This window comes from Cygnus olor, chromosome 3 (assembly GCF_009769625.2).
Source record: "Cygnus olor isolate bCygOlo1 chromosome 3, bCygOlo1.pri.v2, whole genome shotgun sequence".
Taxonomy (NCBI): Eukaryota; Metazoa; Chordata; class Aves; order Anseriformes; family Anatidae; genus Cygnus; species Cygnus olor.
The window spans coordinates 120,220,294-120,241,254 of NC_049171.1; the positions used below are offsets into that span (position 1 = coordinate 120,220,294).

A 20,961-nucleotide genomic window follows, 5' to 3' on the forward strand; every position below is an offset into this window, starting at 1 on the left:
CGGCTGCGGGCGGCGGGGAAGGGTCCTGCAGCGCCTCGGGCTCCCCGTCCGCAAGCGGCCCGGGGGCGACGGGCAGCGCTCGGCCCCCGACGGCTCGGCAGGCTTCGCCGCCCCAGCCCGGAGCGGGGGGAACGCGGCCCGGCCCCGGCTCGGAGGCTGCGGCAGCCCGGAGGGGGCATTTCGTTGTCGCAAAACGAACAAACGAACGAACGAAAAACAGCAACAAAAATAAAACCAGAAAGTCCCCAACCCGGCCACCGCCCCTACAAACGGCGCCGAGCGGCCCCCGGCGCGGGGATCCGGCCCCTCTCGGCAGCGGCGCTCCCCAGTTCGTGCCCTCCCGGCCGCAGCGGGGACCGCGCCGTCGGGGCCGCGCCGTCCTGAGGCCGATCCGCGGCGGCGGCGCTTCGGGGGGCGCTTCGGGGGGCGCTTCGGGGAGCGGCCGGGGTCCGGGGTCCGGGGTCCGGGTCCGGGGGGATGCTCCGCTCCGCGCCCCCCGACCGCCCCGCGGCAGGTACTTACGGGCGCGGGCTGAGGGCTGCGGGCAGGGCCGGGCCGGAGCCGCTCCGGCGGTGCCCCGGGGCGGCCGGGCTTAAGAGCCCGTCGGCGGCTGCAGGACAATGGCCGGGAGGAGGGGGCCGGGGCGGGAGGCGGGGGCGCTGCCCGGCGGCGGGGAGGGGACGGGGCCGCCCGCCGCCGCTGTCCCCCTCCGGGCGCGCTCGCTCCGCCCCCCCCGGGTCTGGCGTAAAGCTAGCGCCGGGCTAAAAGAAACGGCGAGCTACGGGCGGCCAGGGGCTGGTGGCCGCCGCGCCTCGCCAGCGCACGGCTCGCCGGTGGCGGCGGGAGCGCACGGCCCGCCCCGCCCCGCCATGTCGCTGAGCCCCAAGCACACGACGCCCTTCTCGGTCACCGACATCCTCAGCCCCATGGAGGAGAGCTACAAGAAGTTCGGCGGCATGGACGGTGCGGCCGGGCTGGGCGCGCCGCTGGGGCCCTACCGGCAGCCGCCGGTGCCCGCCGCCGCCGCCGTCCCTCAGCACGTCGTGGCGGGCCCCGCCGGGGCGGCCGCCTACCACATGCCGCACGGCGTGTCCCAGTTCCCGCACGGAGCAGTCGGGGGCTACTGCAACGGCGGCCTGGGCAACGTGGGTGAGCTGCCCGCCTACCCCGAGGGCATGAGGAGCGGCGCGGCGGCGGGCGGCGGCTGGTACGGGGCCGGCGGCGACCCCCGGTACCCCGGCAGTAAGTGCGGGCGCGGGGCGGCGGCGGGCGGGGGCGGAGGGCGGCGGCGGGCGGGGGCGGCCGCTGTCCCCCGACGGGGCGGCCGCCGGCCCTGAGCCGCGCGTCCCGCCCAGTCTCCAGGTTCATGGGCCCGTCGGCGGGGATGAACGTGGCCGGGATGGGCGGCCTGAGCGGCATCGCCGAGGGCGCCAAGGCCATCGTGCCGCTGCACGCGGCCCCGCGGAGGAAGAGGAGGGTGCTCTTCTCCCAGGCGCAGGTCTATGAGCTGGAGCGGCGCTTCAAGCAGCAGAAGTACCTGTCGGCGCCCGAGCGGGAGCACCTGGCCAGCCTCATCCACCTGACGCCCACGCAGGTGAAGATCTGGTTCCAGAACCACCGCTACAAGATGAAGCGCCAGGCCAAGGACAAGGCGGCCGCCCAGCAGCTGCACCCCGACGGCGCCGGCGGCCTCTGCCAGCAGCACTCGCCGCGCCGCGTCGCCGTGCCTGTGCTGGTGAAGGACGGCAAGCCCTGCCCGCCGCCGGGCAGCGGCACCCCGGCCCCCGGGCAGCCCACGCCCGCGCCCCCGGGCGGCTCCGGCGGGGCGCTGCCCGCCGCCGCCGCCCACCCGCACCCCGGCTCCCTGGGGCAGGCGGCCGACCTGGAGGAGCTCTCGCCCAGCCCGCCGGCGCTGCACGGCCAGGTGCCCCCCCTGGCCCCCATGGACTCGGCCGGCGTCGACTACAGCGGCGGCATGGTCAGCCCCAACCTGCTCTACGGCAGGACGTGGTAATCGCCCCCGTGCCGCCCTCGGCATCGCCCCCGCGCCCCGGGACCGGGCCCCGACGGCGCCCCTGGGCCGCCGCCTCCCGGTCTCGTCCGCGCCCCCCGCCCCTATCTCCCTTCTCCCCTACCCCCTCTACCCCCCCCGGCCCCGTTGTTTTTTAGACGCTCTGGGGCTTGGCAGACTTGGGCTTCACCCGGAGGCGGGCGGCGGAGCGGGCACGGCCGGGTGTGTGCGCGGCTGCCCGCTGGTCCCGTGTGCGCGGCGCCGTGCCCCGGCGGAGCGGCCACGATGTGTCGGGCGGGCGGCAGCAGGCGGCGAGGGGGGCTCCGAGCCCCGCTCCCGGCCCGGCCCCACTCCGGCGGCCAAAGCAAACCGCGCCCGGGGGCCAGAGCCGCTGTGCTTATACCTTACAGACCCATTGACCGCCAACAATAAATCCTCTGAAGTGCAACTTATCTCGGCAGAATTAATTTTATAAGGGTGCCCCTGAAGTGCAATTTCATCATTATTTGATTGAAGGTAAATGGAATTGTAACTCGAGGCCGAGGAGGCGGCGGGCGGTGCGAGCGGCCGCTGCCTTTGGAGGACGGGGCGCGCCGGGCCGCGGCCGCTCGCAGCCAGGGGACAAAGCGCGGCAGGCCCGCAGCGGCGGGGGTGCGCAGGCGGAAAGCTTTGGAGCTTCGCTGCCCGGATCGCAGGGGAGAAACCTTTCCTCGTTATTAGGACGGCTCGGTAGCGGTGCGCGGGCAGGCCCCGGGCCTCCGTCGGGAGCCGGGGCCGCGGCGTCGCGGAGCCGCCGCAGGTCCCCGCCGGGCCCGGGCTGCCCGGGGCACCCGACGGGACGGGACCCGACGGGATGGGACGGGGCGGCGCCTGCCCCGAGGGCGCGCCGAGAAGCGCAGCTCGGAAGTTTCCGACGGCTTCTCTTTTTCCTTATTTTTTTCTCTTTTTTTTTTTTCTTTTCATTTTTCTTAATTTTTTCCCTTTTCCTTTTTTCCCTTTTTCCCTTTTTCCCTTTTTCTTTCTTTCTTTCTTTCTTTCTTTCTTTCTTTCTTTCTTTCTTTCTTTCTTTCTTTCTTTCTTTTTTGTTCCTTTTTGCTTTCTCCTCCGTTTTTTTTTTTCTTTTTCCCCTCTCCCTCCTTTTACCGATAAAAGGAAACGTTGTTCTGAGGAGTTCGCCGCTTCGTTCCCGGCGCCCGCCCGCGGCCCCCGCCGCCAGCTCTGCCCCTGCCGCCCGCTCCCGGACCGCGGCCGCCCCCGCTCCGCGCCGCGTACCCGATTGCGTAGCGCCCTGCCCCGGGCCCAGGGAGCCGCACGGGGTCCTGTTGGTCACGGAGCAATTCAGGGCCAGAAAAAACGGATTTCGGGCCGGGGCATCTCCGCCGGCGGCGGCGGCCCAGAGCCCACCCGAAACCTGCTCCCGGGGGGCGGAGGGCCGGGCAGGGGTACCCCACCTCACCCCACCGCGGGCATATCCCGCCCCGACAGGGCTCCCCCGGCGTGGAGAGGCGGGGGTTGCAGCCCGGCTCCTTCCTCAGGGGCAGGGGCATCCGCTCCTGTGACCAGCCTCACTCCCGGCCGCCGCATTTGCACGAACATTGGCGTTTGCCACCGGTTTTGTACCGCTCGAGGAGCAAAATTTATTTTTGAGACCCAAAGGTTTGCGCATAAGGAGGCCGTTGTGAGCATTTTGCAGCTCCATGCAGGACAGCAAGTCTTTGCATTACAAAGAAGGATTCCACTCCACCCTCAATCACTTGAAAATAACGAATCTAGTTCCGTGATTTCTTCCTCCCAAGGTTACAGCGGTCTGGGCTTTTTCCTCAGTGCTGGTGATCAACATCTGGGCCAACGGAGGAAGGGACTGAAAACCACTCCCGGGAGATGGCTAAAGAAGCACCCTTTTATTGCACCCCTGTGGGCAAAGCTTCCACATTTACTGGTAGATACAATACACGTGTTTAATGAAAAAACATTGGGTGGCACACAATGGTGGGAGAGGTTATCAGCTTTAACCTGCTCACGTTACCTGGATGCTCTACTGTTAGCAGAAAGCTGCTGAGTTTTTGAATAAACAAAGGTTTTACAAACTATTGTGGAGGCTGCATGCAATTATTTTTTCTGAGTAAATAACATGAAATGTGTACGCGCATATACAAAGATACAAAAGTATTCTGGAGGGGGCATGAAATAAACCACTCGATACAGCTTAGAATTTCAAAAGCCACTTTATAAAGCAAATAAAAATATTTACTGATTTGGTACACTCACATGGAAAACCCCTAGAAAGAGTACTAAAAATGAATGGAAACTCCGTACTTGGGAGCGATTTTAAATTATTTATCAAAACAAACAAATACACCTTCTGTGCTTGTTTATGTTACAATAACAAAGTCAAAAACAGGCACAAGTTGTAAAAGTTGAAATGTTTTCACTTCCAAGTCCAAAATCTCTTCTTTTTGTGAGGAATTCAAAGAAGCATCTTACAAGGAATACTGACGGACGTGTCTTTAACATCGTGCTCCCCAGACTGCCTGCTGTGTCTTCTTAGAGTTAATAAAATCCGATTTCTATGTATTCTTTAAAACTCCGTGTCTGGTTTCAGGCTCTTATGTGTGAAGTAAAGGATGTTTGGAGTTCAAATTGACAGGCATAGCTAAGCACAGCTTGTACATGTAATAAAGACAAAACAGCACTCCTACCTCATCAAATGTCTCACAAGCAAATTAGCAAATCTAGTTTACTCGTATTTTGCAATACACTATTTCAAAGCAACACAGCCCCTGCCCCCCGCCCCTCAAAGTAATCAGTTCAGTAAGAAATGTGCACGTTTAAAACAAGTATTATAGTTTAAAAACTACAGGGATGTTTAAGGATTCCATTCCCCCCTACCTCCCAATTAATAAAAGAACAAAAACAACAGACATTTTATATACTTAAAAAAAAAGTCAAGAGCTAATTCCAGCTGTATCTTCCTGAGGGAGGTGGCAGCGGGTAGGGCCTCCCGGGGCCATATGCCTACAAACAAACAAAAGCAAGCATTTATTTTTTGGATTAACATCATAGTAAACAAGTTAGCCGAGCTTCAGGCACCATACAAAAATGAAACAATGCATCCTTTACACAGAAAGGTACCGCTGATGGAGCTGACCATCTCTTCACAGCGCTTCCAGACACTCTCCTGAAAGCACAGGCTTTAACTTCCACTAAAGGAGAGCAGCTCTGGACAGCACCAACCCCGCTCTTACATCTGTGCTGTGGGAGCAGCACAGTTTCTAAATAAGAAATAAAACCATCACAAGACAGCACCGAGGACAGGCTCCTTCCAAGCTACAACACCACTGCGTACTCCTGGCTTTCAGCAATACTGGGAACAAAAAGGTACAAAACGGAAAAAAAAAAAAAACACATACAAAAACCACACCTGATGGGCAGATCTGAAATGCCAATTTTTAAATCCTACAGAAACGTGGGTTTTGCAGCATATGCACTTTTTCTTTACAAAGACTAACGGTCTAAGTGTAATTTTTCTGAACTAAATTTCCAGTGATGCCTGTGTATGCTGTCAGCAGGATTAGGCAGGTTTATTTTTATTATTTTGCAGAGAAAAAAAAATTCCCTTGACTACTCATTTTTTGTTTTAGTTGTAAGCAATCCTATGCTAAAACAAGTCAGACGTTATTACTGATAGGTATCTTTACGAAAAAAAGAAACTGTTTTTGTTAGAGAAGCAGCATTTTTTAGCACTCACTCATTTTAAGTTCTAGGTGAATTATCCTAAAATGTCACATTGGAAATTACTGCACATTAGATACATTTTTCTATTTAAATTTAGATCTGACAGTGATCTGATTTACAACTATCCAGCATAAAAAACTGTTGGAAAATTTCATAAAAAAAAAAGATGTCCCCTTGAAACACTTCAAATGATTTTAAAACCTGATCTGTTGCAGAGACCAGAAAGTTCATTCTGCTGACAACAGCTACAGAGTTTTTGTTTTTCTGGGGGGAGGACACGGTGGGACGGGGCATGGCCGGGGTGGTGAGGAGGGCTTCACTCCCTGCTTTAAAAGAGAAATCCATCTTCACCCTGCCCGGCCCTATGGGGGCACAGAGACAACCGCCGAAACTGGCAAGACAGCGAGCAAACCAGTGACAGCGGGGTGAGCTGCAGCATGTTTGCATCAGGCAATCAAAAAGGACTTTCTCAACAGAGAACAATTTTTTACACCCCATTCTTAACAGAATCTCAGAAGAGAGGCACAGAAGATATTGCTTCCACTCACAGGAAGATGGTTGGTTTGGTTTTAATTGTAATCATAGGAGCGCTTGTACCAGCTACACAAGGAATTTATCTGGGCACTCAGTTATGTATTATTACGGACTAAAATCACGATGTCAAACATCTGAGCGACACGATTGGATTTATTCTTTATTTCTCTGGAATACCTCGAAGACACCAACAAACACACACTACCACTGAGCAGCCTATATCCATGGCAGTTGCATTAATTTTGTAAGCACTTTATAGCAGCGCGTTTATTAACCTCTTCAGGCCATGTTCTGTATGCTGTAAAAAAGAATTCAGAGGTGAAAGGGACCAAAGATAATTATTTATGCTGCTATGTGTCACCACTTCCACTTGAATCCCTTTTCAAGGCTTTAAAAGCTTTGAAATTTACAGGCAGCAATGCTAGATTCAATTATTGGTTTTGCACCCTAAACCCTTTCAGGTAGCTTCTAATTTTACTCCATTGCTGTCAGCCCCAAGGAAATAATGACATCTGAAAGTTAGTTTTAAAATAACATAAAAAGTACTAGCAACAAAAATTAAAAAGGAGATCGAAAGCAGCTGGAAGGCAACATAATTGCTAATAATTTATTTATTTTTTAAGGAAGCAAATTCACTTGGCCAGAAATACTTTTCCTTAATAACCATCACACCACGAATACAAATAAAATCATGCAGCTGTAACTTCAAAATATGATCCAGCAGATGCATCCCATGCTAATGACAGGTGAATTACATTTTGGACAGAGCTACAGTATTACCAGCATCATGCTTCCTACTTAATCATTCGGGTGGCAAGCCCCTAGACAGCTGTGTGGGTGGAGGCTGCATGCCACGGCCAGCTTGGTCAGTCCCGCGGGCTGCAGATGCCCGGGTGCCCCGAGGTCTCCGCTGCAAGATGCCCCTCCAGGCGGGACCAGCCGGGTGCCCTCCCCGCGCCCATGCTGCAAACCTTCCTCTAAGGCAATTCCTGTACACTTTTGCCTCGTCCAGCTGCAACTGTTATTCACAAAGATTTAAGGTCAGAAACAAACTAGCTTCAGTGCTTATTTCTTTCCCCAAAATACCCATCTACTCTACTTAGGATGAAGGAGCAGGGTGGTATGTTGTAGCAGACAGACTTTTCAAGTGCCTATTTTCCAGCCCTGATTAAATACCACCTGGAATCCACCAGTGTAATCCTCCCTTCATTTTTCTACAGTTTTACAGCAGCCCTATTAGGTATTAAAGCAACTATGCATTTATTTCTTTGTCTCCAGTGTTTTGGCTAAACCAGGGTAACTCAAGCAGAAAGATTTTTGAAAACTGATCCTCTCAATATACCTTATCCAAATTTCAAATATACTGAGAAAAACTGCTGGGGGCAAGTTGGACAACACAACCAGGATTCAACCCCTGCCTAGAGCACCATTTCCCCACTAAGGCTTAGTGATCATAACCCACCCTGCCTAATTTTGCTTACAGCAAGAGGAAGGATTTGAGCTGCCAATACCTCCCCAGCATACTTGAAGCAAGAGCGCATGGTATACTTGCCTCTCGTTTCCTGCTGCAACACCAGTATCACAACTGAATGAGCTAGAGACAAGCCTTACTCCAGTGTTAAAAGCCTCCCTGGTGCTAAAAATGCTTCAGGGTAGGAGTTGGGGAGGGAGGAAGGAGGGAATCTCACCGCTGCTAACAAGGGCTGAGCCAAACAAGAGTTTGAGAGTTGGGAGCACTGGGGCAGGCTGCTTGCTGACTATAGATCTTTTCAGCAGCAACATGTAATCCGACAGCCAGCAGACAATGCTGAGAACGGTATTAGTGGCTCGCAGGCTGCTTCTGCTGGGCTGCCGTCCTGATGAACTGCACCAGACAGAAGCACATGGCACTCTGCAGAAAGCTTCCTCGGCAAAGGCCAAAGGCTCTTCTGCTACAAACTGGGTTTGACACTACCTGTCTTTTTACATTAGCTGCCTTACAAAACCCAGACTGTAACAATGTCATGGTGCAAAAGTGGTGGTGATAGATCATGCTACCTGAGTCTCCCAGTCAGAAAAGAAAAGTAAAAACACGAAGTGGACAACGAATCAAAAGTGGTAAAAATGTTGTAAGACTTCAGTGTGCTGTGTGACATTACATTTTAAATGGACTGTCCTTGCAGCCCCTGCTGCATAAGCAATGGAGACTGGGATGTTATCCAACACACACTGCAGGACAGAATTTAGACCTACATAAAAATCACTATATGCTTCCAGTAGCATGGAAAAATAGGAGAAAACTTGAGAAATCAAACACCAGATCTGACTCTGCATCACACTGCACAACACGTTGTTTGCAGACTGGGATGATGAAAAAGAAAACCAAGATCATATAACTAAAAGTGACTTGTCTGGAGCATGTTTATGAGAGGTAGCCAAAGAACCAGGTCCCAACAGAAAGCAAATTTCAAGTTGCTCGTGCCTCAGTTTCCATACAAAGACTGGGAAATAGTGCTGTAAGCAAGCAGCTGAGTGCTCTTCTTTCTCTTCCCCCGCTACTGGTCAGTGACCTTCCCACAGCTGAGTAATAATTCTGATTTACAAAAACATCAACAGAATATGAAGTTTAATATAAATATCTGAAATTTATTTAAAACTAGAAAATAGCATGGTAATACCAAAGTTTCTAGCACACAAGTATATGCAAATTATGCTTTTACTGGGAACATACACACACAAGAAATATCACATAAGCACATAATATCACATAAGCAAAACAAGCTGCTGCTTTTAAGTATTTTCATTCTGTTGTGTTTTCAGGAACTGATGACAAAGCTACCTATAATTATAATAAATAATTATATATATATTATATATATAATAATTATTAAATAACCTATAATAAATAGGTTCTCCTACTGTGTTTGCTTGTTTTCATTTAACCACGCAAAGCTATTTTCATGTGTACTCTCACAGCCATGTTTATCTCTCTGGCTAGGAGAGTCTAACATTTAAACAGTTTTTCAGAAAAGATAAAGCCAGCTTATATTTTCTCAAGCAGCAAGAGGTGTATGATTTGGTAACACGTTTGATCTGGTTTTAATGAAACGCAGCGGCAGCACAACGATGGCATGGGCCTTTTGCCACAAGCACCCGCAGAGGGGCTGGACAAGGAGGGGAAGCTTATTTGTCAGTACTTGCGCTGGTGACACAGCTACCAGACTAAACCCAGCTCAGGAAGGCCCACCTATGCTGCACTCGCATCCTTTCGCCACACAGCAAGGAAGTGTTACTCAGGAGGAGAGCAAAACAAGGAAAAATCAGGCAACATTTTCATACCTGTCTTCCCCTGTCCATTCGATCTTCAGGTCTCTGCGGGTAACTCATTGGTCCGCCCAGCCCTTGGTACTGACCTGGCTGGTACTGACTTTGGGATGGCAGCATGCGGTTCCAGGCAAGCAGAGGGGCAGCCCCAGCAGTTCTATAAGAAAGAAGAAACACAATGCAGCATGAGCTTAACTCGCAGAGTTAGAGTTTTGTACTACAAAACCTAAATTTCTATGTCCTAGTTTGATGCATGCTGACATTTGCCTCAGAGTTGAACTCTGTCACATCCAACCACGCCTGCAGTGGTACTGCAGATGGCCACATCATTGGAGACAAATAGGGAAAAAAAAACAACTTTTGAGGTTCTCTTACGAAACGGCCACATTTGCTCACTGCTTCCTTCACCACAGCTCAGAAGTTACAGAACCATGCATTACCATGAGCAGCAAACTCAATTTTACAACCCAGATATTTTTCAAATTCCTTGAAAGGATTCTGTCCATCTTTTATTTTAGAGGCAAATATGCCAGTTCATCCGCAGTGATCTTGCATGTTGATTAAAACCCAGATATCATCAAGTTAGCTAAACGTAACACACCATCCAAAGAGTAAACATGTGCAATACAGGAGAATGAGGCTTTCTTTTCTAAATGTCCAGACTCTTTCTGGGAGTCCATTCTTTCTAGTTAATTGCAGGTTGCAAATGAATTCTTACTGCGAGTATTCTGAATCTAGGGTAGGGGCCTTGGCTGCTTTTTCCCATCCATTATTCTGCTCAATATGTCAGAAGGTCTGATCGGGAAGAAACCTTTTCAAGTTCTATTGATGCCGTTTTCAATTGACCACGGTGACCTAGCAACATAAGCACTAATTGGCATGGACTGACTGACATTTGGTGTACAGTTTATATGGGAACGCAAATTCGACATCCATTATAACCTAGTTTTCCATCCCAGATTACTAACAGCAAGAAATGTTTTAATTGCCTTCAAGTACCTATTCTAACATTACAATTATAAAGCAACAGGTATAATACATCAAATCGTTGTTTGATTAAAAATATTTAGAAAAATGATATAGCCATGATATAGTCTTTAAAGCTAAGCACTGGTGAGGGTACAATTCCTTATGGAATTCATAGCAGTTATGCTTTGCAGTAGAATATATTGTTGTAATGGATAAATATTGGCTAGTCAAAACGGTTAATCTTTTTTGACCCCCTTTTAAGGGAGCCTGTTGAACAGTGTGTGGATAGCCTGCTGAGAGACAGGAATGGGAACACACTGAGCATGAGCACTGTGTTTCATATTTACCTGCTGTACTTCTAACTGAGAGTTACTTTGCTTGTCTTCGAAGAATCCTTCCCTAGATTTGTTTGAGTAAATTGGTGGGACTGTAGCTTCGGACAAACAACCTTACCCAGAGGCTGAGTTTGATCTCTACTTTCAAACACACACGCAGCTCAAGAAGAGGTATGACCTCAGGAAAAGAGGCTGACTGAGGCAGTAGTTGTAGCCAGCTGCACCATGGCAAGCAAACAGAGCTTTGGGCAAGTGAGGGAGCGACAAATTTCACCAAATGGAATGGAGCTAAATTTTGAATTGGAAAAAAAAAAAAAAAAAAAAACCACCACCAAAACGCACCTCCTCCTACCATCTCCCAAAATGAAACAAATGATACCTGCTTATAAAAGCACTGGTCTAACCTGATAACTATGAAACTGGTAAACACGATGGGCCACAAATGTACTAAAAATGAACTCACACAAAAGCTAAATGGCAATATGGAAGCGTGCAGTTTTATTTTTAGCTTCAGAGATGTTTAGAAATGCATGATATCTGAGTCATGCATTAGAAAGAGCAATATCATATTTGAACTTAACAGCACATTATACTTTCAGAGGCCACTCAAAATCAGTATTGTATGTAAGATATTCCTTTTGATTGTTTTGAATATTAATATTTTTTCATTATTCTTAGAAGACAGCAGGCTCTTCAGGAAGAATATACTGCTCAGCCTTAAGAAAAAGTCTGTTGAATTACCTACACAACCCCAGTTCTAGATGTTCATCAACAGTCATTCATCAGTTTCTACAACTTTGTCAACGTCTTTATGATAAATAGCCTCAGCCCTGAAAATTATCAGGCAAAAACTTTTATTATATGCCTGGAATGGGAAATTTTAAAACAAATTTAATTTGACATTAATATGCATTTTGTGTAGAGTTTAAACATTTCATTTTTACAAAGTTATTTTTAGTGAAAAGTCAGTATATTTAGCATTTTAGTCTCAAGGCCCTCTTAAGGAGGGCGCTGAAGTTAGCGATGATCAATTAGAACTACTACATGTTCCAGGGGATAAACCTAGTAGGAAAAAAAAAGGTGCAGTACATATTCTGATCTTAAAGCCAGAAAAGCAGATTACACCTTTCTGCTGCTCCTAATTCACTGAGCTATATCCTATTTTTATAAATCAAAATTTTAGATTATCATCTGGTAAACAACTCAGGAAACTACAGGTCTCATAGCAACTGACTTTATGTCCATCTATTGGATGCATTAATTAGTGATTTAAGTCACCTGAGAGTGGAGATTTGTACACAGCAAAGCTGTGCCTTGTGGGTAACAAAAAATTGTGCTATTTGAAATATCACCTGAATCCACATTGGCAGAGTTACACAAACATACTGCCCAGAGTTACATCAACTAATAATTAAACTAATGCATATACAGACAGAACAGCTAAAATGCAGTTTAAGTAAACTTCATATAGTAAAGCATATCTGTGTTACAACCTCAGCCTCCTAGGAGATCTCTTCTACGAACAGGTTAGGCAAAAGGATTTGATTAACCACCAGATTACAACCCTCCAATTAGGAAGGAAAACTGGTAGCAAATATACAAAAACTGAAGGCAAGAATATAAAATAACCTTCTGTTTGCCTTCAAGTATGCTGAAAGGTGTCCTGTTCAACAACAACTCACCAATTTTATTTTAACTTGCTATACATGGAATTGCATCCCTAAATTTAAGAAAAGGAAAATCTCATGCAGGAGACAAGGTCATCTGGATTATGAAGAAAAAGCTTTACACTACTGATTTTTTTTTCCACCCAGGCCTTAGAAAGAAGAGCCAGTTTAGCCACAGCTGCAATACTCTATCCCAGAAACAGCACAAAGGCTCAAAGCTTTTCTGGCAGGGACAGGCTCCTCGCTTATCCCTTGCTTGATCAAGGATATCGCAACCTCCTGTCAACCCTCTTCATCTGAAAAGGCTGGAGCAGGGGCTGGCCTCTCCCTCCATTGCTTTCTTCCTGGGAGTCAAAGTGACAGAGAACAGAAATTCCGTGCAGCTCTGGGTTGCTTTTTGAGCACCTGAAGCAGCAGCACACAGCAATGGCCTCGGGGCCAGCAGTGCACACAACAGCAGCTGTACAGCACCACACAGCCCACTGCTGGCCTGGCAGCTGCCAGGGAATTAAGTGGGAAACTGAAAAACTCTTTGGGGGGGGCTGAGTTCAATAGGTTTGACCATTTTTTCTTAAAAGCAGATATCCCTGATTCAGCTTTATGTTTAAACTTTTGCTTAAACCTCTATGCTTATCTCTGTATGGCAACTAACTCAATGTCAGCCCTAAGCATCTGTTTGCACACCCTCCTTCCCCTAATCAAATACATTCCAAAACTATGGCAGAATTACTTAACCTCAGCACTAAGACTGGCAAGTTAGTGCTTTTCTTGAACTACCAGAGGTGCAACAAAATACAAGACAGGGAGGGGAAAGCATTGTAAATACGCTGCTGTAATTCTAACTCATGAATGAAATTCTCCAAGCAGCACCGTACGTCTGCAAAAATGTTGTATCAGGACAGCGTGTGATCACTTCTAACAATATTATAACACGAACCAAGTGCAGGAATCCTCTGACAAGATTCTGAAGAGACAGGCCACTATGGCAAATAAAAGCAAAAAAGATGTGTTTCAAGTGGGAAACAACAGAATTTGTCAGAAAAGAATTATCTGTATGTGAACCGAGAAACTCTTCTACTTTCCGAAAACAAACAGCCTGATAAGATGACAGAAGTATAGCACTGTAAAAAATAATCACAAGTTACAGAACTGTAGCAGTATTTCACAAAATGGCAATATACAAACTGTACTTATGTAAGGTGTCGGGATAACAATTCTCCTGGCAAACTAATATTGAAGTCCTTAATGCAAGATTCAATTATAATGCAATATGCCACGTTGACATAGCACAGTACAAGGGAGCTGAACTTCCACAGGGATCAAAATGGTTGCCATGACAAGTGTGACTGCAGAGGGCTCAATAAATTCTTCTAAAGCTGATATTTTCAATGGTTAACATTTGCAAATAAAAATGTGGAAAAAAAAAAGGAAAAAAGTTCTGCCTAAGAGCAGAAACTTCCGAGGATCTCACATATTCTTCCATAAATGCAAACAAATATAATTATTCATAGCTTTCACAGGTATGGTTAAGTTTGTAAAGTCAGCCTGACTTAAGGGCATACAACCTATCAATGAAGGAACGCATGTAAAACATCCCTTATTATCAAACCATGTCACATTCCTTCTATTCGATGGCACTTATTGGACCGCAGATTCCATAATCCTTCTCTGAGTCCCTTCTGCATTTAATTCAGTTCAGTCTTAAGTAGTTAAAGAAACTGTTTTCAGTGGCAACTAATAACTACTGACCTACAGTGACACTGCCCTACAATAGGCTTGTCAGGCCTGAAAAACTTGTACCAAAGAAGCTGATTAGGACTTCAAGAGGTTTGTAGCAAGAATCAATGGCTAGTCTGTACTAATGCTGTGGTTGCGGCACAGAAACGATAAAAGTGGAACACCATTAGTTATGCCTCATTAAGCTCCACAGCCCTCCTAAAAAGAAATTTGTTTAGCCTGTCCAAAATCTAATGCAGTTTTAAGCTCTCTGTGTTCAATTTCATAGTATCTCAAAAGCTTCAATAAGATAAAGGCCAAAGAACCAAGAACGGTACCAAAGCACCAACAGTAAAGTTAATTTTGAAGTCTAAGTTTTAATGGAAAGTGTTTTTGCCTTCCTTTTTTAATACAAAGTACTCAAACCTTTTAAAGGATGAACACTGCACAGTGCACTCATAAAACATAAATAAATCATGGGACATTAATTAACTTTAAAAATCTGTTGTATCTCTTGATTTGAACAAATTTAAACAACAAAGTTCAAAACAAAGAGGTAAAAATGTTGTGAAGCCTGACAGGAACAAGCACATACTCCTAGCCACATCTGACCAAACACCAGTCCCACCTGCCTTACCTTTGTGGTGTCTGTTGAAACAAAGGTGTAGGGCCTCGCCAAGAGTCTTGGGGTCTAAGATCTACAGGGTAAAACAAAAAGTTAAAATAAAATAAGTATATTTAAAAGAACTGCCCTCCAATTTCCACACTCCATCACGTATTTTTAAACATGCCATAGCACTTCTTTTAAGAAGGCAAACAGAACAGAAAAGCACAGATACACTACAGAACACATTTCACTAAATCTTTGTTGGTTACTACTGCTGATTTTGACAGAGCCCCTTTATGCTGGTTGGTGACAAGCTCAATATTAATAAAAGGCGACCTTTCTAATATGTTCAAAAAGCTTCAAGTTATATAAGAAGAAATAATTTTAATTGCTAGAACTATCATTGATTAATGCTTGGACACTCCGCAGGTATCTGTGCTGTCTGGGACGTTTCAAAATGCAAAAACCATGTCTGTTACTGTAAGAACTGAAGATTTAATTTAATATTTACATTTCACAGAAGTATATTCATCACTACACTATACTGAAAAGAAATAGATATGTATATAAACAACCACCCACCACTGTATTATCATGAGGACACTCCATGTTTGTAAGCAACAAATATTTAATACTCACAGGTTCCCTCTGATTAGGTTAAGTTATTCCATAAGCTAAAAGAACAACCAGAGGATGTAATAATGTGAGCAGTTTCACTTTATTCATGTTTAAATATACATATATTTATATTTAGAATTTCAAGATATTAGAGCTGTATATAGAGGAGAGATTGAAGATACAATTATAAGTTAACTTCGGTAATGATATATAATAATCTATTAGTGATCTCTCAGATGATATAATTAGACTGAGTTAAATCCTTTTGGTTAAAAACTTGGCCAAAGACAGCACCGCAGTTATAAGAAACTGCAATGAAAAGGACCACCCACTTCTCAATTGTTTCTTCTACCCAAACTAACTCTTTACAAAGGCGTAGCAGTAACAACATTGCTTTAACAGGACATGCAATTAAATGGTTGTTGTTCCTCTAAATAAACTGGTCAGTAAACAGGATGAAAGACACAGCTAATCAATAGCTCCCTGGTCAGTTCACAACACTCAAATTGTGTATCAATCAAAAGCTTCAGTTTCAGTGGCACCTTTGATTATCTTCAATGGCGTTTAAGTGTGACCTAATTTTAACAGCTGGTTCCAGAAGTTGTCTGATGGACACACTATGGTGGGACAGTAACACCCCGTTAAACTGCCAATATTCAAGTGCACTAAAGCTTTGCAATAATTTGAAAGAAACGGGGAGAAAAATGGATAGAGGAAAATCTGAGCCTCTCTCCTAACTCTGGCTGGATTGTCTGCATGCTTTAATGGTCTGACCTGGACAGAAACCTTTCATGGCAGCACTTGAGAGTGCAGCATATAGTGCGGGCAGGCCCTATTGAAGATAACAGTTTTGTCAATGGAAATAAGTTCTGATCCCAGCAGTACCACCACTCCTGCCCAGGCTGCCTCCAGCCGGAGCTAATCTCCCTCACCTGGGCCATAGAACAGTCACCTGCTGAGTGGCACGCATCTTCTTTTAAATCTATTATATATAATATACACGCACACACTGACCGATACTAAGACACAGCCTTAACCTGAAGCTTAAACAGAAAGTATAGTGAAGATGAAATCAATAAAGACTTTCCAAAATTGTTACATAGAATAGTAAATTTGGCAGAGCCCATGAGTGTCACTCCCTTCAATCCAAAAATATCCCAGCAAGACTTTTCATTTCTAATAATTTCAAAGTTTTGCAGATACCAGCACCACACAAAAATATGCAACACAGCAGAACTGAGCTCTGCTAAAAGCGTTTTCAGATACAAAAATCTTCCATCTCTTTCTTCCCTATGAGGAAAGACTGAGAGACCTGGGTCTGTTCAGCCTTGAGAAGAAAAGACTGAGAGGGGAACTTACCAATGTTTACAAATATATAAGTGTGGGAGACAGTGGGATTTGGCCAACCTCTTTTCAGTGGTTTGTGGGGACAGGACAAGGGGCAATGGCAACAAAATGGAGCACAGGAAGTTCTGCACCAACCTGCGAAAGAACTTCTTCACGGTGAGGGTGACGGAGCACTGGAACAGGCTGCCCAGGGAGATTGTGGAGTCTCCTTCTCTGGAGATATTCAAGGCCCGTCTGGACGCCTACCTGGGCAACCTGCTCTAGGGAACCTGCTTTGGCAGGGGGGTTGGACCTGATGATCTCTGGAGGTCCCTTCCAACCCCTAAAATTCTGTGATTCTGTGATCCGTAGCTACCACCTACCACCTGTAGCTCTTCACCTGCAGCCATCAGGATGACTGTTAAGTTCTGTCTCTGCCAGAGCCTGGCCCAGGAGACCTACAGGTCTGATATCTTCCCCCTCCATAACTTGATACATCATAGTTTTTAAGCTATAGCTTTTTGCACAGATACCTGTGTCACACTGCAATGCAAAGTATCAGTTGACAAAGAAATGGGAGAAGGGGACTCAGTTCTCTTGTTGTTTGCTGGGAGAAAAGCTACCAGGAGAAACAAAAAAACATATTCCATGAAGAACAGTGGTGAGGTTTCCCCCACTTTTCTTTCCTTCCATGCAGACAGAGCTAGGCAAGGCCTCCTGACAATTACACAGACTAATACAGTCTCTCCCTTCCTGACCCTCCCTGGTCAGAGCTTCACATGTAATTGAAATTTATTAACACATTTTCCACTGCAGAGCCAGGGTCAAACAGTGCTCTAGCGAGGAAGCCAGTGAGAAGATGATGGTCTTGCCCTGTGTGGTGTTTCCCATTCATACGGATCCTTGAATAAGGGCTAGTAAAAAATTTACTTCACATTTAATCACTTTCTTTCCACCTGGAAAAGAAAAGGCCTGACTATCCTCCTATAACCACGTTTTTGCAGCTTAAGAACAGTTTAAGACAGAGTTTAATGAAATCATTATAAAAACATTGAAAGCCACCTTACTACTGTTCATTTGTATGACTCTGACAGAACAATCTTTGAAGGGGAAAAAGCTTGGAACAGTAAATTGCACTTCAAAAAGGTAAAAAATCAGAAGAGAAATGACAATTAATATTTTATTTAGTCTTCAAAACTTAGGCATTTCCTAGAGCTATAAGGCCAAATAAACCGCCTTCTGCAGCAGCTCCTCAAGTAACAATTTATCTAATCAGTGTGGCAATCAAAGATGAGATTTTGTGTTTACTGATTGCACTAATCAAAACCAATTTTCAAACGCAGCTAATTGACAAGTTTACTGACTGAAATGAAAGTCATAAATCAGATACCTCGTATTGCAGAATCCGAATATGCCATTCATAGAGTACTACCATACTACACTTGACTCCCCAAGTTATCAGCACAGACAATTATTCATCAGCTGAAAATTGGCACATCAAAGTCAAATCAGAGAACAACAGTCAGGAACACCCACAGATGGCTCTTGAAGGAGAGATGGCACTTTGGTTGACCGCATTGCCATTCTAGAGTCTATTTTTTCTTCATCATACATATAAAAATGTTATACATAAAGTGAAAAGTTGTTTTGCATCAGTCTCACAAAATGTGAGCATTTTAACCACATCAGGTCTAGTTTTTCAGGAATGCATAAATGTGCATTGTCAGGAAGCTTCCCAGTCCAATTACTCCATAGCATACAGATGTTCTTTCACACATTCTGCTTTCTACACTCTTGCAAAGATCTAGCCAATGAACAGCTTTGACACAATAGATTTCCCCCATTAAGAACATTCTGCTTATTCCTTCCCAACTCCTCGTAATTCGATTTTTCTAGTAGAAGACGTGCACGTTGACAGAGGCATTTGTGCCTGAACTGAAAGGCATGGCTGCAAAGGCAAGAAGATAGCTGTGCTCTCAGATCTAGGAATACCTCCTGTTACTCCTAGACAGAATGCTGTCTGGTTGAAACTGGTGCCAAGGAGAGATAAAGCCTACATGCTTAATTCTGACAACAAACTTCCATCAGAGCAAGCATGCTGTCCACGCATGCTATTCCTGTTCAAAAAGATGACTGCCACCTACTGAAGCAAGGTTCAGAGGGATGCTGACGTGCTCCCATCTCAACAAATCTGCTTGACACTAAACCCATGACACATTACCATGTAGGGCTGTGGTCCTGTTTTCAAAAGCATCCTTCAGTGCAAACATCGGAAAGACTGATCTCAGCAGAAATTCTGGGCTATGACACTTGAAGGTATTTTAACAAGTGCCTTTAAATGGTGTGAGCAGGTCTCACTCTTTACTCAGTAAAAGGAAAGGTCAGGTGCCTGTGGCCACTTGGCACGGCCAGGCCTGGCCCACCCTCCAGGTGGCGGGATGCCCTGCTGGCCCCCTGGGTGAGCTGGCACACCGCCCCTGCTGTCCAACCCGGCCTCATCCCGCTGACTGAAACATCAGCTGTCCTTGCACCTCAGTGAAACGACAAGACACTGAAAGAAAGATACTCTCCAAATACTAAGTCAAGCACCACTGTAGTTCGTTAATTGTCAAGACTTCACATTGCAGTCAGTTTAAATCAGAAGTTAACTAGGGTTTAAGACTAATCTCCTAGGACAGCTTGGTAACATTTATAGAAGACAAGGGGAAAAAAACAGCAAAATTAACTGACAAAACACATTTTCAGTGCGTTATACTCTTTTCCTCAGTTTTGTGATTTCGCATCAAAAACAGTGTGCCAGGAACCAGCTTCTTGACTCTGGAATGAGGAGCCCAGAGCGCGACTGCCTGCCAACAACCCCTGCTTTGTGCAAGAGCCTTTGTACAATGACTGTGGGCAGCACCGAACAGGGAGGGCTGACCTGACACCTTTTTTTACTGCAGGCCCAGGAAAGAAAACAACCTCTGCCTAATGGAAAAAGAAACACTAAGGAAGAGGCACAATGGGGAAGGAAAAAAAAAAAACAAAACCCTTCCTCTTAGATCTGCCAGGCACACCTGCGGAACAGTAACTGGGGATGCCTGAGACAATCTGAGGATGAGGAAGGGACAGGAGATGATGGGAGAAAGGGATGTGTGAAGGAAAGCCTCCAGACAACTTCTGAGGCCAACAGATGGACTGGGATTTCATATTGATCAGCGGATTCAAGCCTCCTCAATATGAAAGAATGGCAGCACTGGGGCATATTTGCATTTGGAGTGTTTTCTATACAACACAAGGTGCTCATATACCATGAGGATGAGAGCTTTATAAGTACCTAATTGGCAAAAAAAGCTCCATGTATGCAAGGCTCATAAAACTGCTTTGAAATAACTATTTCGCAGGAAGCATGAAGATTCATGTTTCAGAAGACATGAACAACAGTACAGGTACTCGTGGGCCCACGAATACTTTATCTCCCCACAAATCCACACAGACTCTCCTTAGAGAGGAATACAAAAATATGATGCCTGCCTGGTACTTCTGCCTTCCCATTCCCCACACACTTCTTTTAAGATCATATTTCTGTTTGCTCAAAAAACCACTTGTTTCCCTTTAATCAAAGTTAATAGCTCCAGACTCTCATATTCAATCTGATTCCTCTCACAGGAAAGCTTCTGCACACCCGGCTCAAGTACACTTCATCTACTTTGGACCTAGACAGTAAGTTTAATTCAGAGTGGCCACTGATATTAATTATTTATTTGCTGTTTCATATGCAGTCAAGAAATACAAGTCAACTATAAAAACTCAGACAGCTTCTTTAAGCAGTGATCTGGTCTCCTATACATGACAAAATGTTGTAGTTCAAACTCGGCTATCCCAGCTGCTGAAACTTCAAATATTTACATAATTCAACACTGCAAGAATTCAGCTAAAAATGAGAACTTCTAACTTTAAAGCACCTTTTTAGGCAGTTTAGCCAAGTCTCCTCCTGTTTCAATCCCACCATTACAGAAGTGCAGCTCCTGATCACATGCAGAGACAGGACTTGTTAACAACCCTTCTTCCTGGGTAACTGAAGCTAAATGCCCAAAACAAGAGTAGCAGATGGGAAAGGACAGAGGCACAAACTTTCAAAAGGGACTGGGCAGTCCAGAC

The 20,961-nt window shown here is 46.1% G+C and overlaps 2 protein-coding genes across 2 annotated transcripts in view; one reads left to right on the forward strand and one right to left on the reverse strand.

The window, feature by feature from the left end:
• The first annotated feature begins 821 nt into the window (after positions 1-821).
• Positions 822-2,014, forward strand: NKX2-4 (NK2 homeobox 4). The gene is made up of 2 exons (XM_040553485.1): positions 822-1,242; positions 1,356-2,014. The coding sequence occupies exons 1-2, from the start codon at positions 870-872 to the stop codon at positions 2,012-2,014; spliced, it is 1,032 nt and encodes a 343-aa protein (XP_040409419.1). The 5' UTR covers positions 822-869.
• A 2,203-nt stretch (positions 2,015-4,217) lies between these two features.
• The window catches only part of XRN2 (5'-3' exoribonuclease 2), a 51,429-nt gene continuing 34,685 nt past the window's right edge, over positions 4,218-20,961 (reverse strand). The window contains exons 28-30 of the mRNA XM_040554297.1: positions 14,908-14,968; positions 9,599-9,740; positions 4,218-5,026 (exon numbers count right to left, since the gene is read on the reverse strand). Coding sequence (XP_040410231.1) covers positions 4,964-5,026; positions 9,599-9,740; positions 14,908-14,968 — 266 coding nt within the window. The 3' untranslated portion in view covers positions 4,218-4,963. The remainder of the gene's footprint in view (positions 5,027-9,598; positions 9,741-14,907; positions 14,969-20,961) is intronic.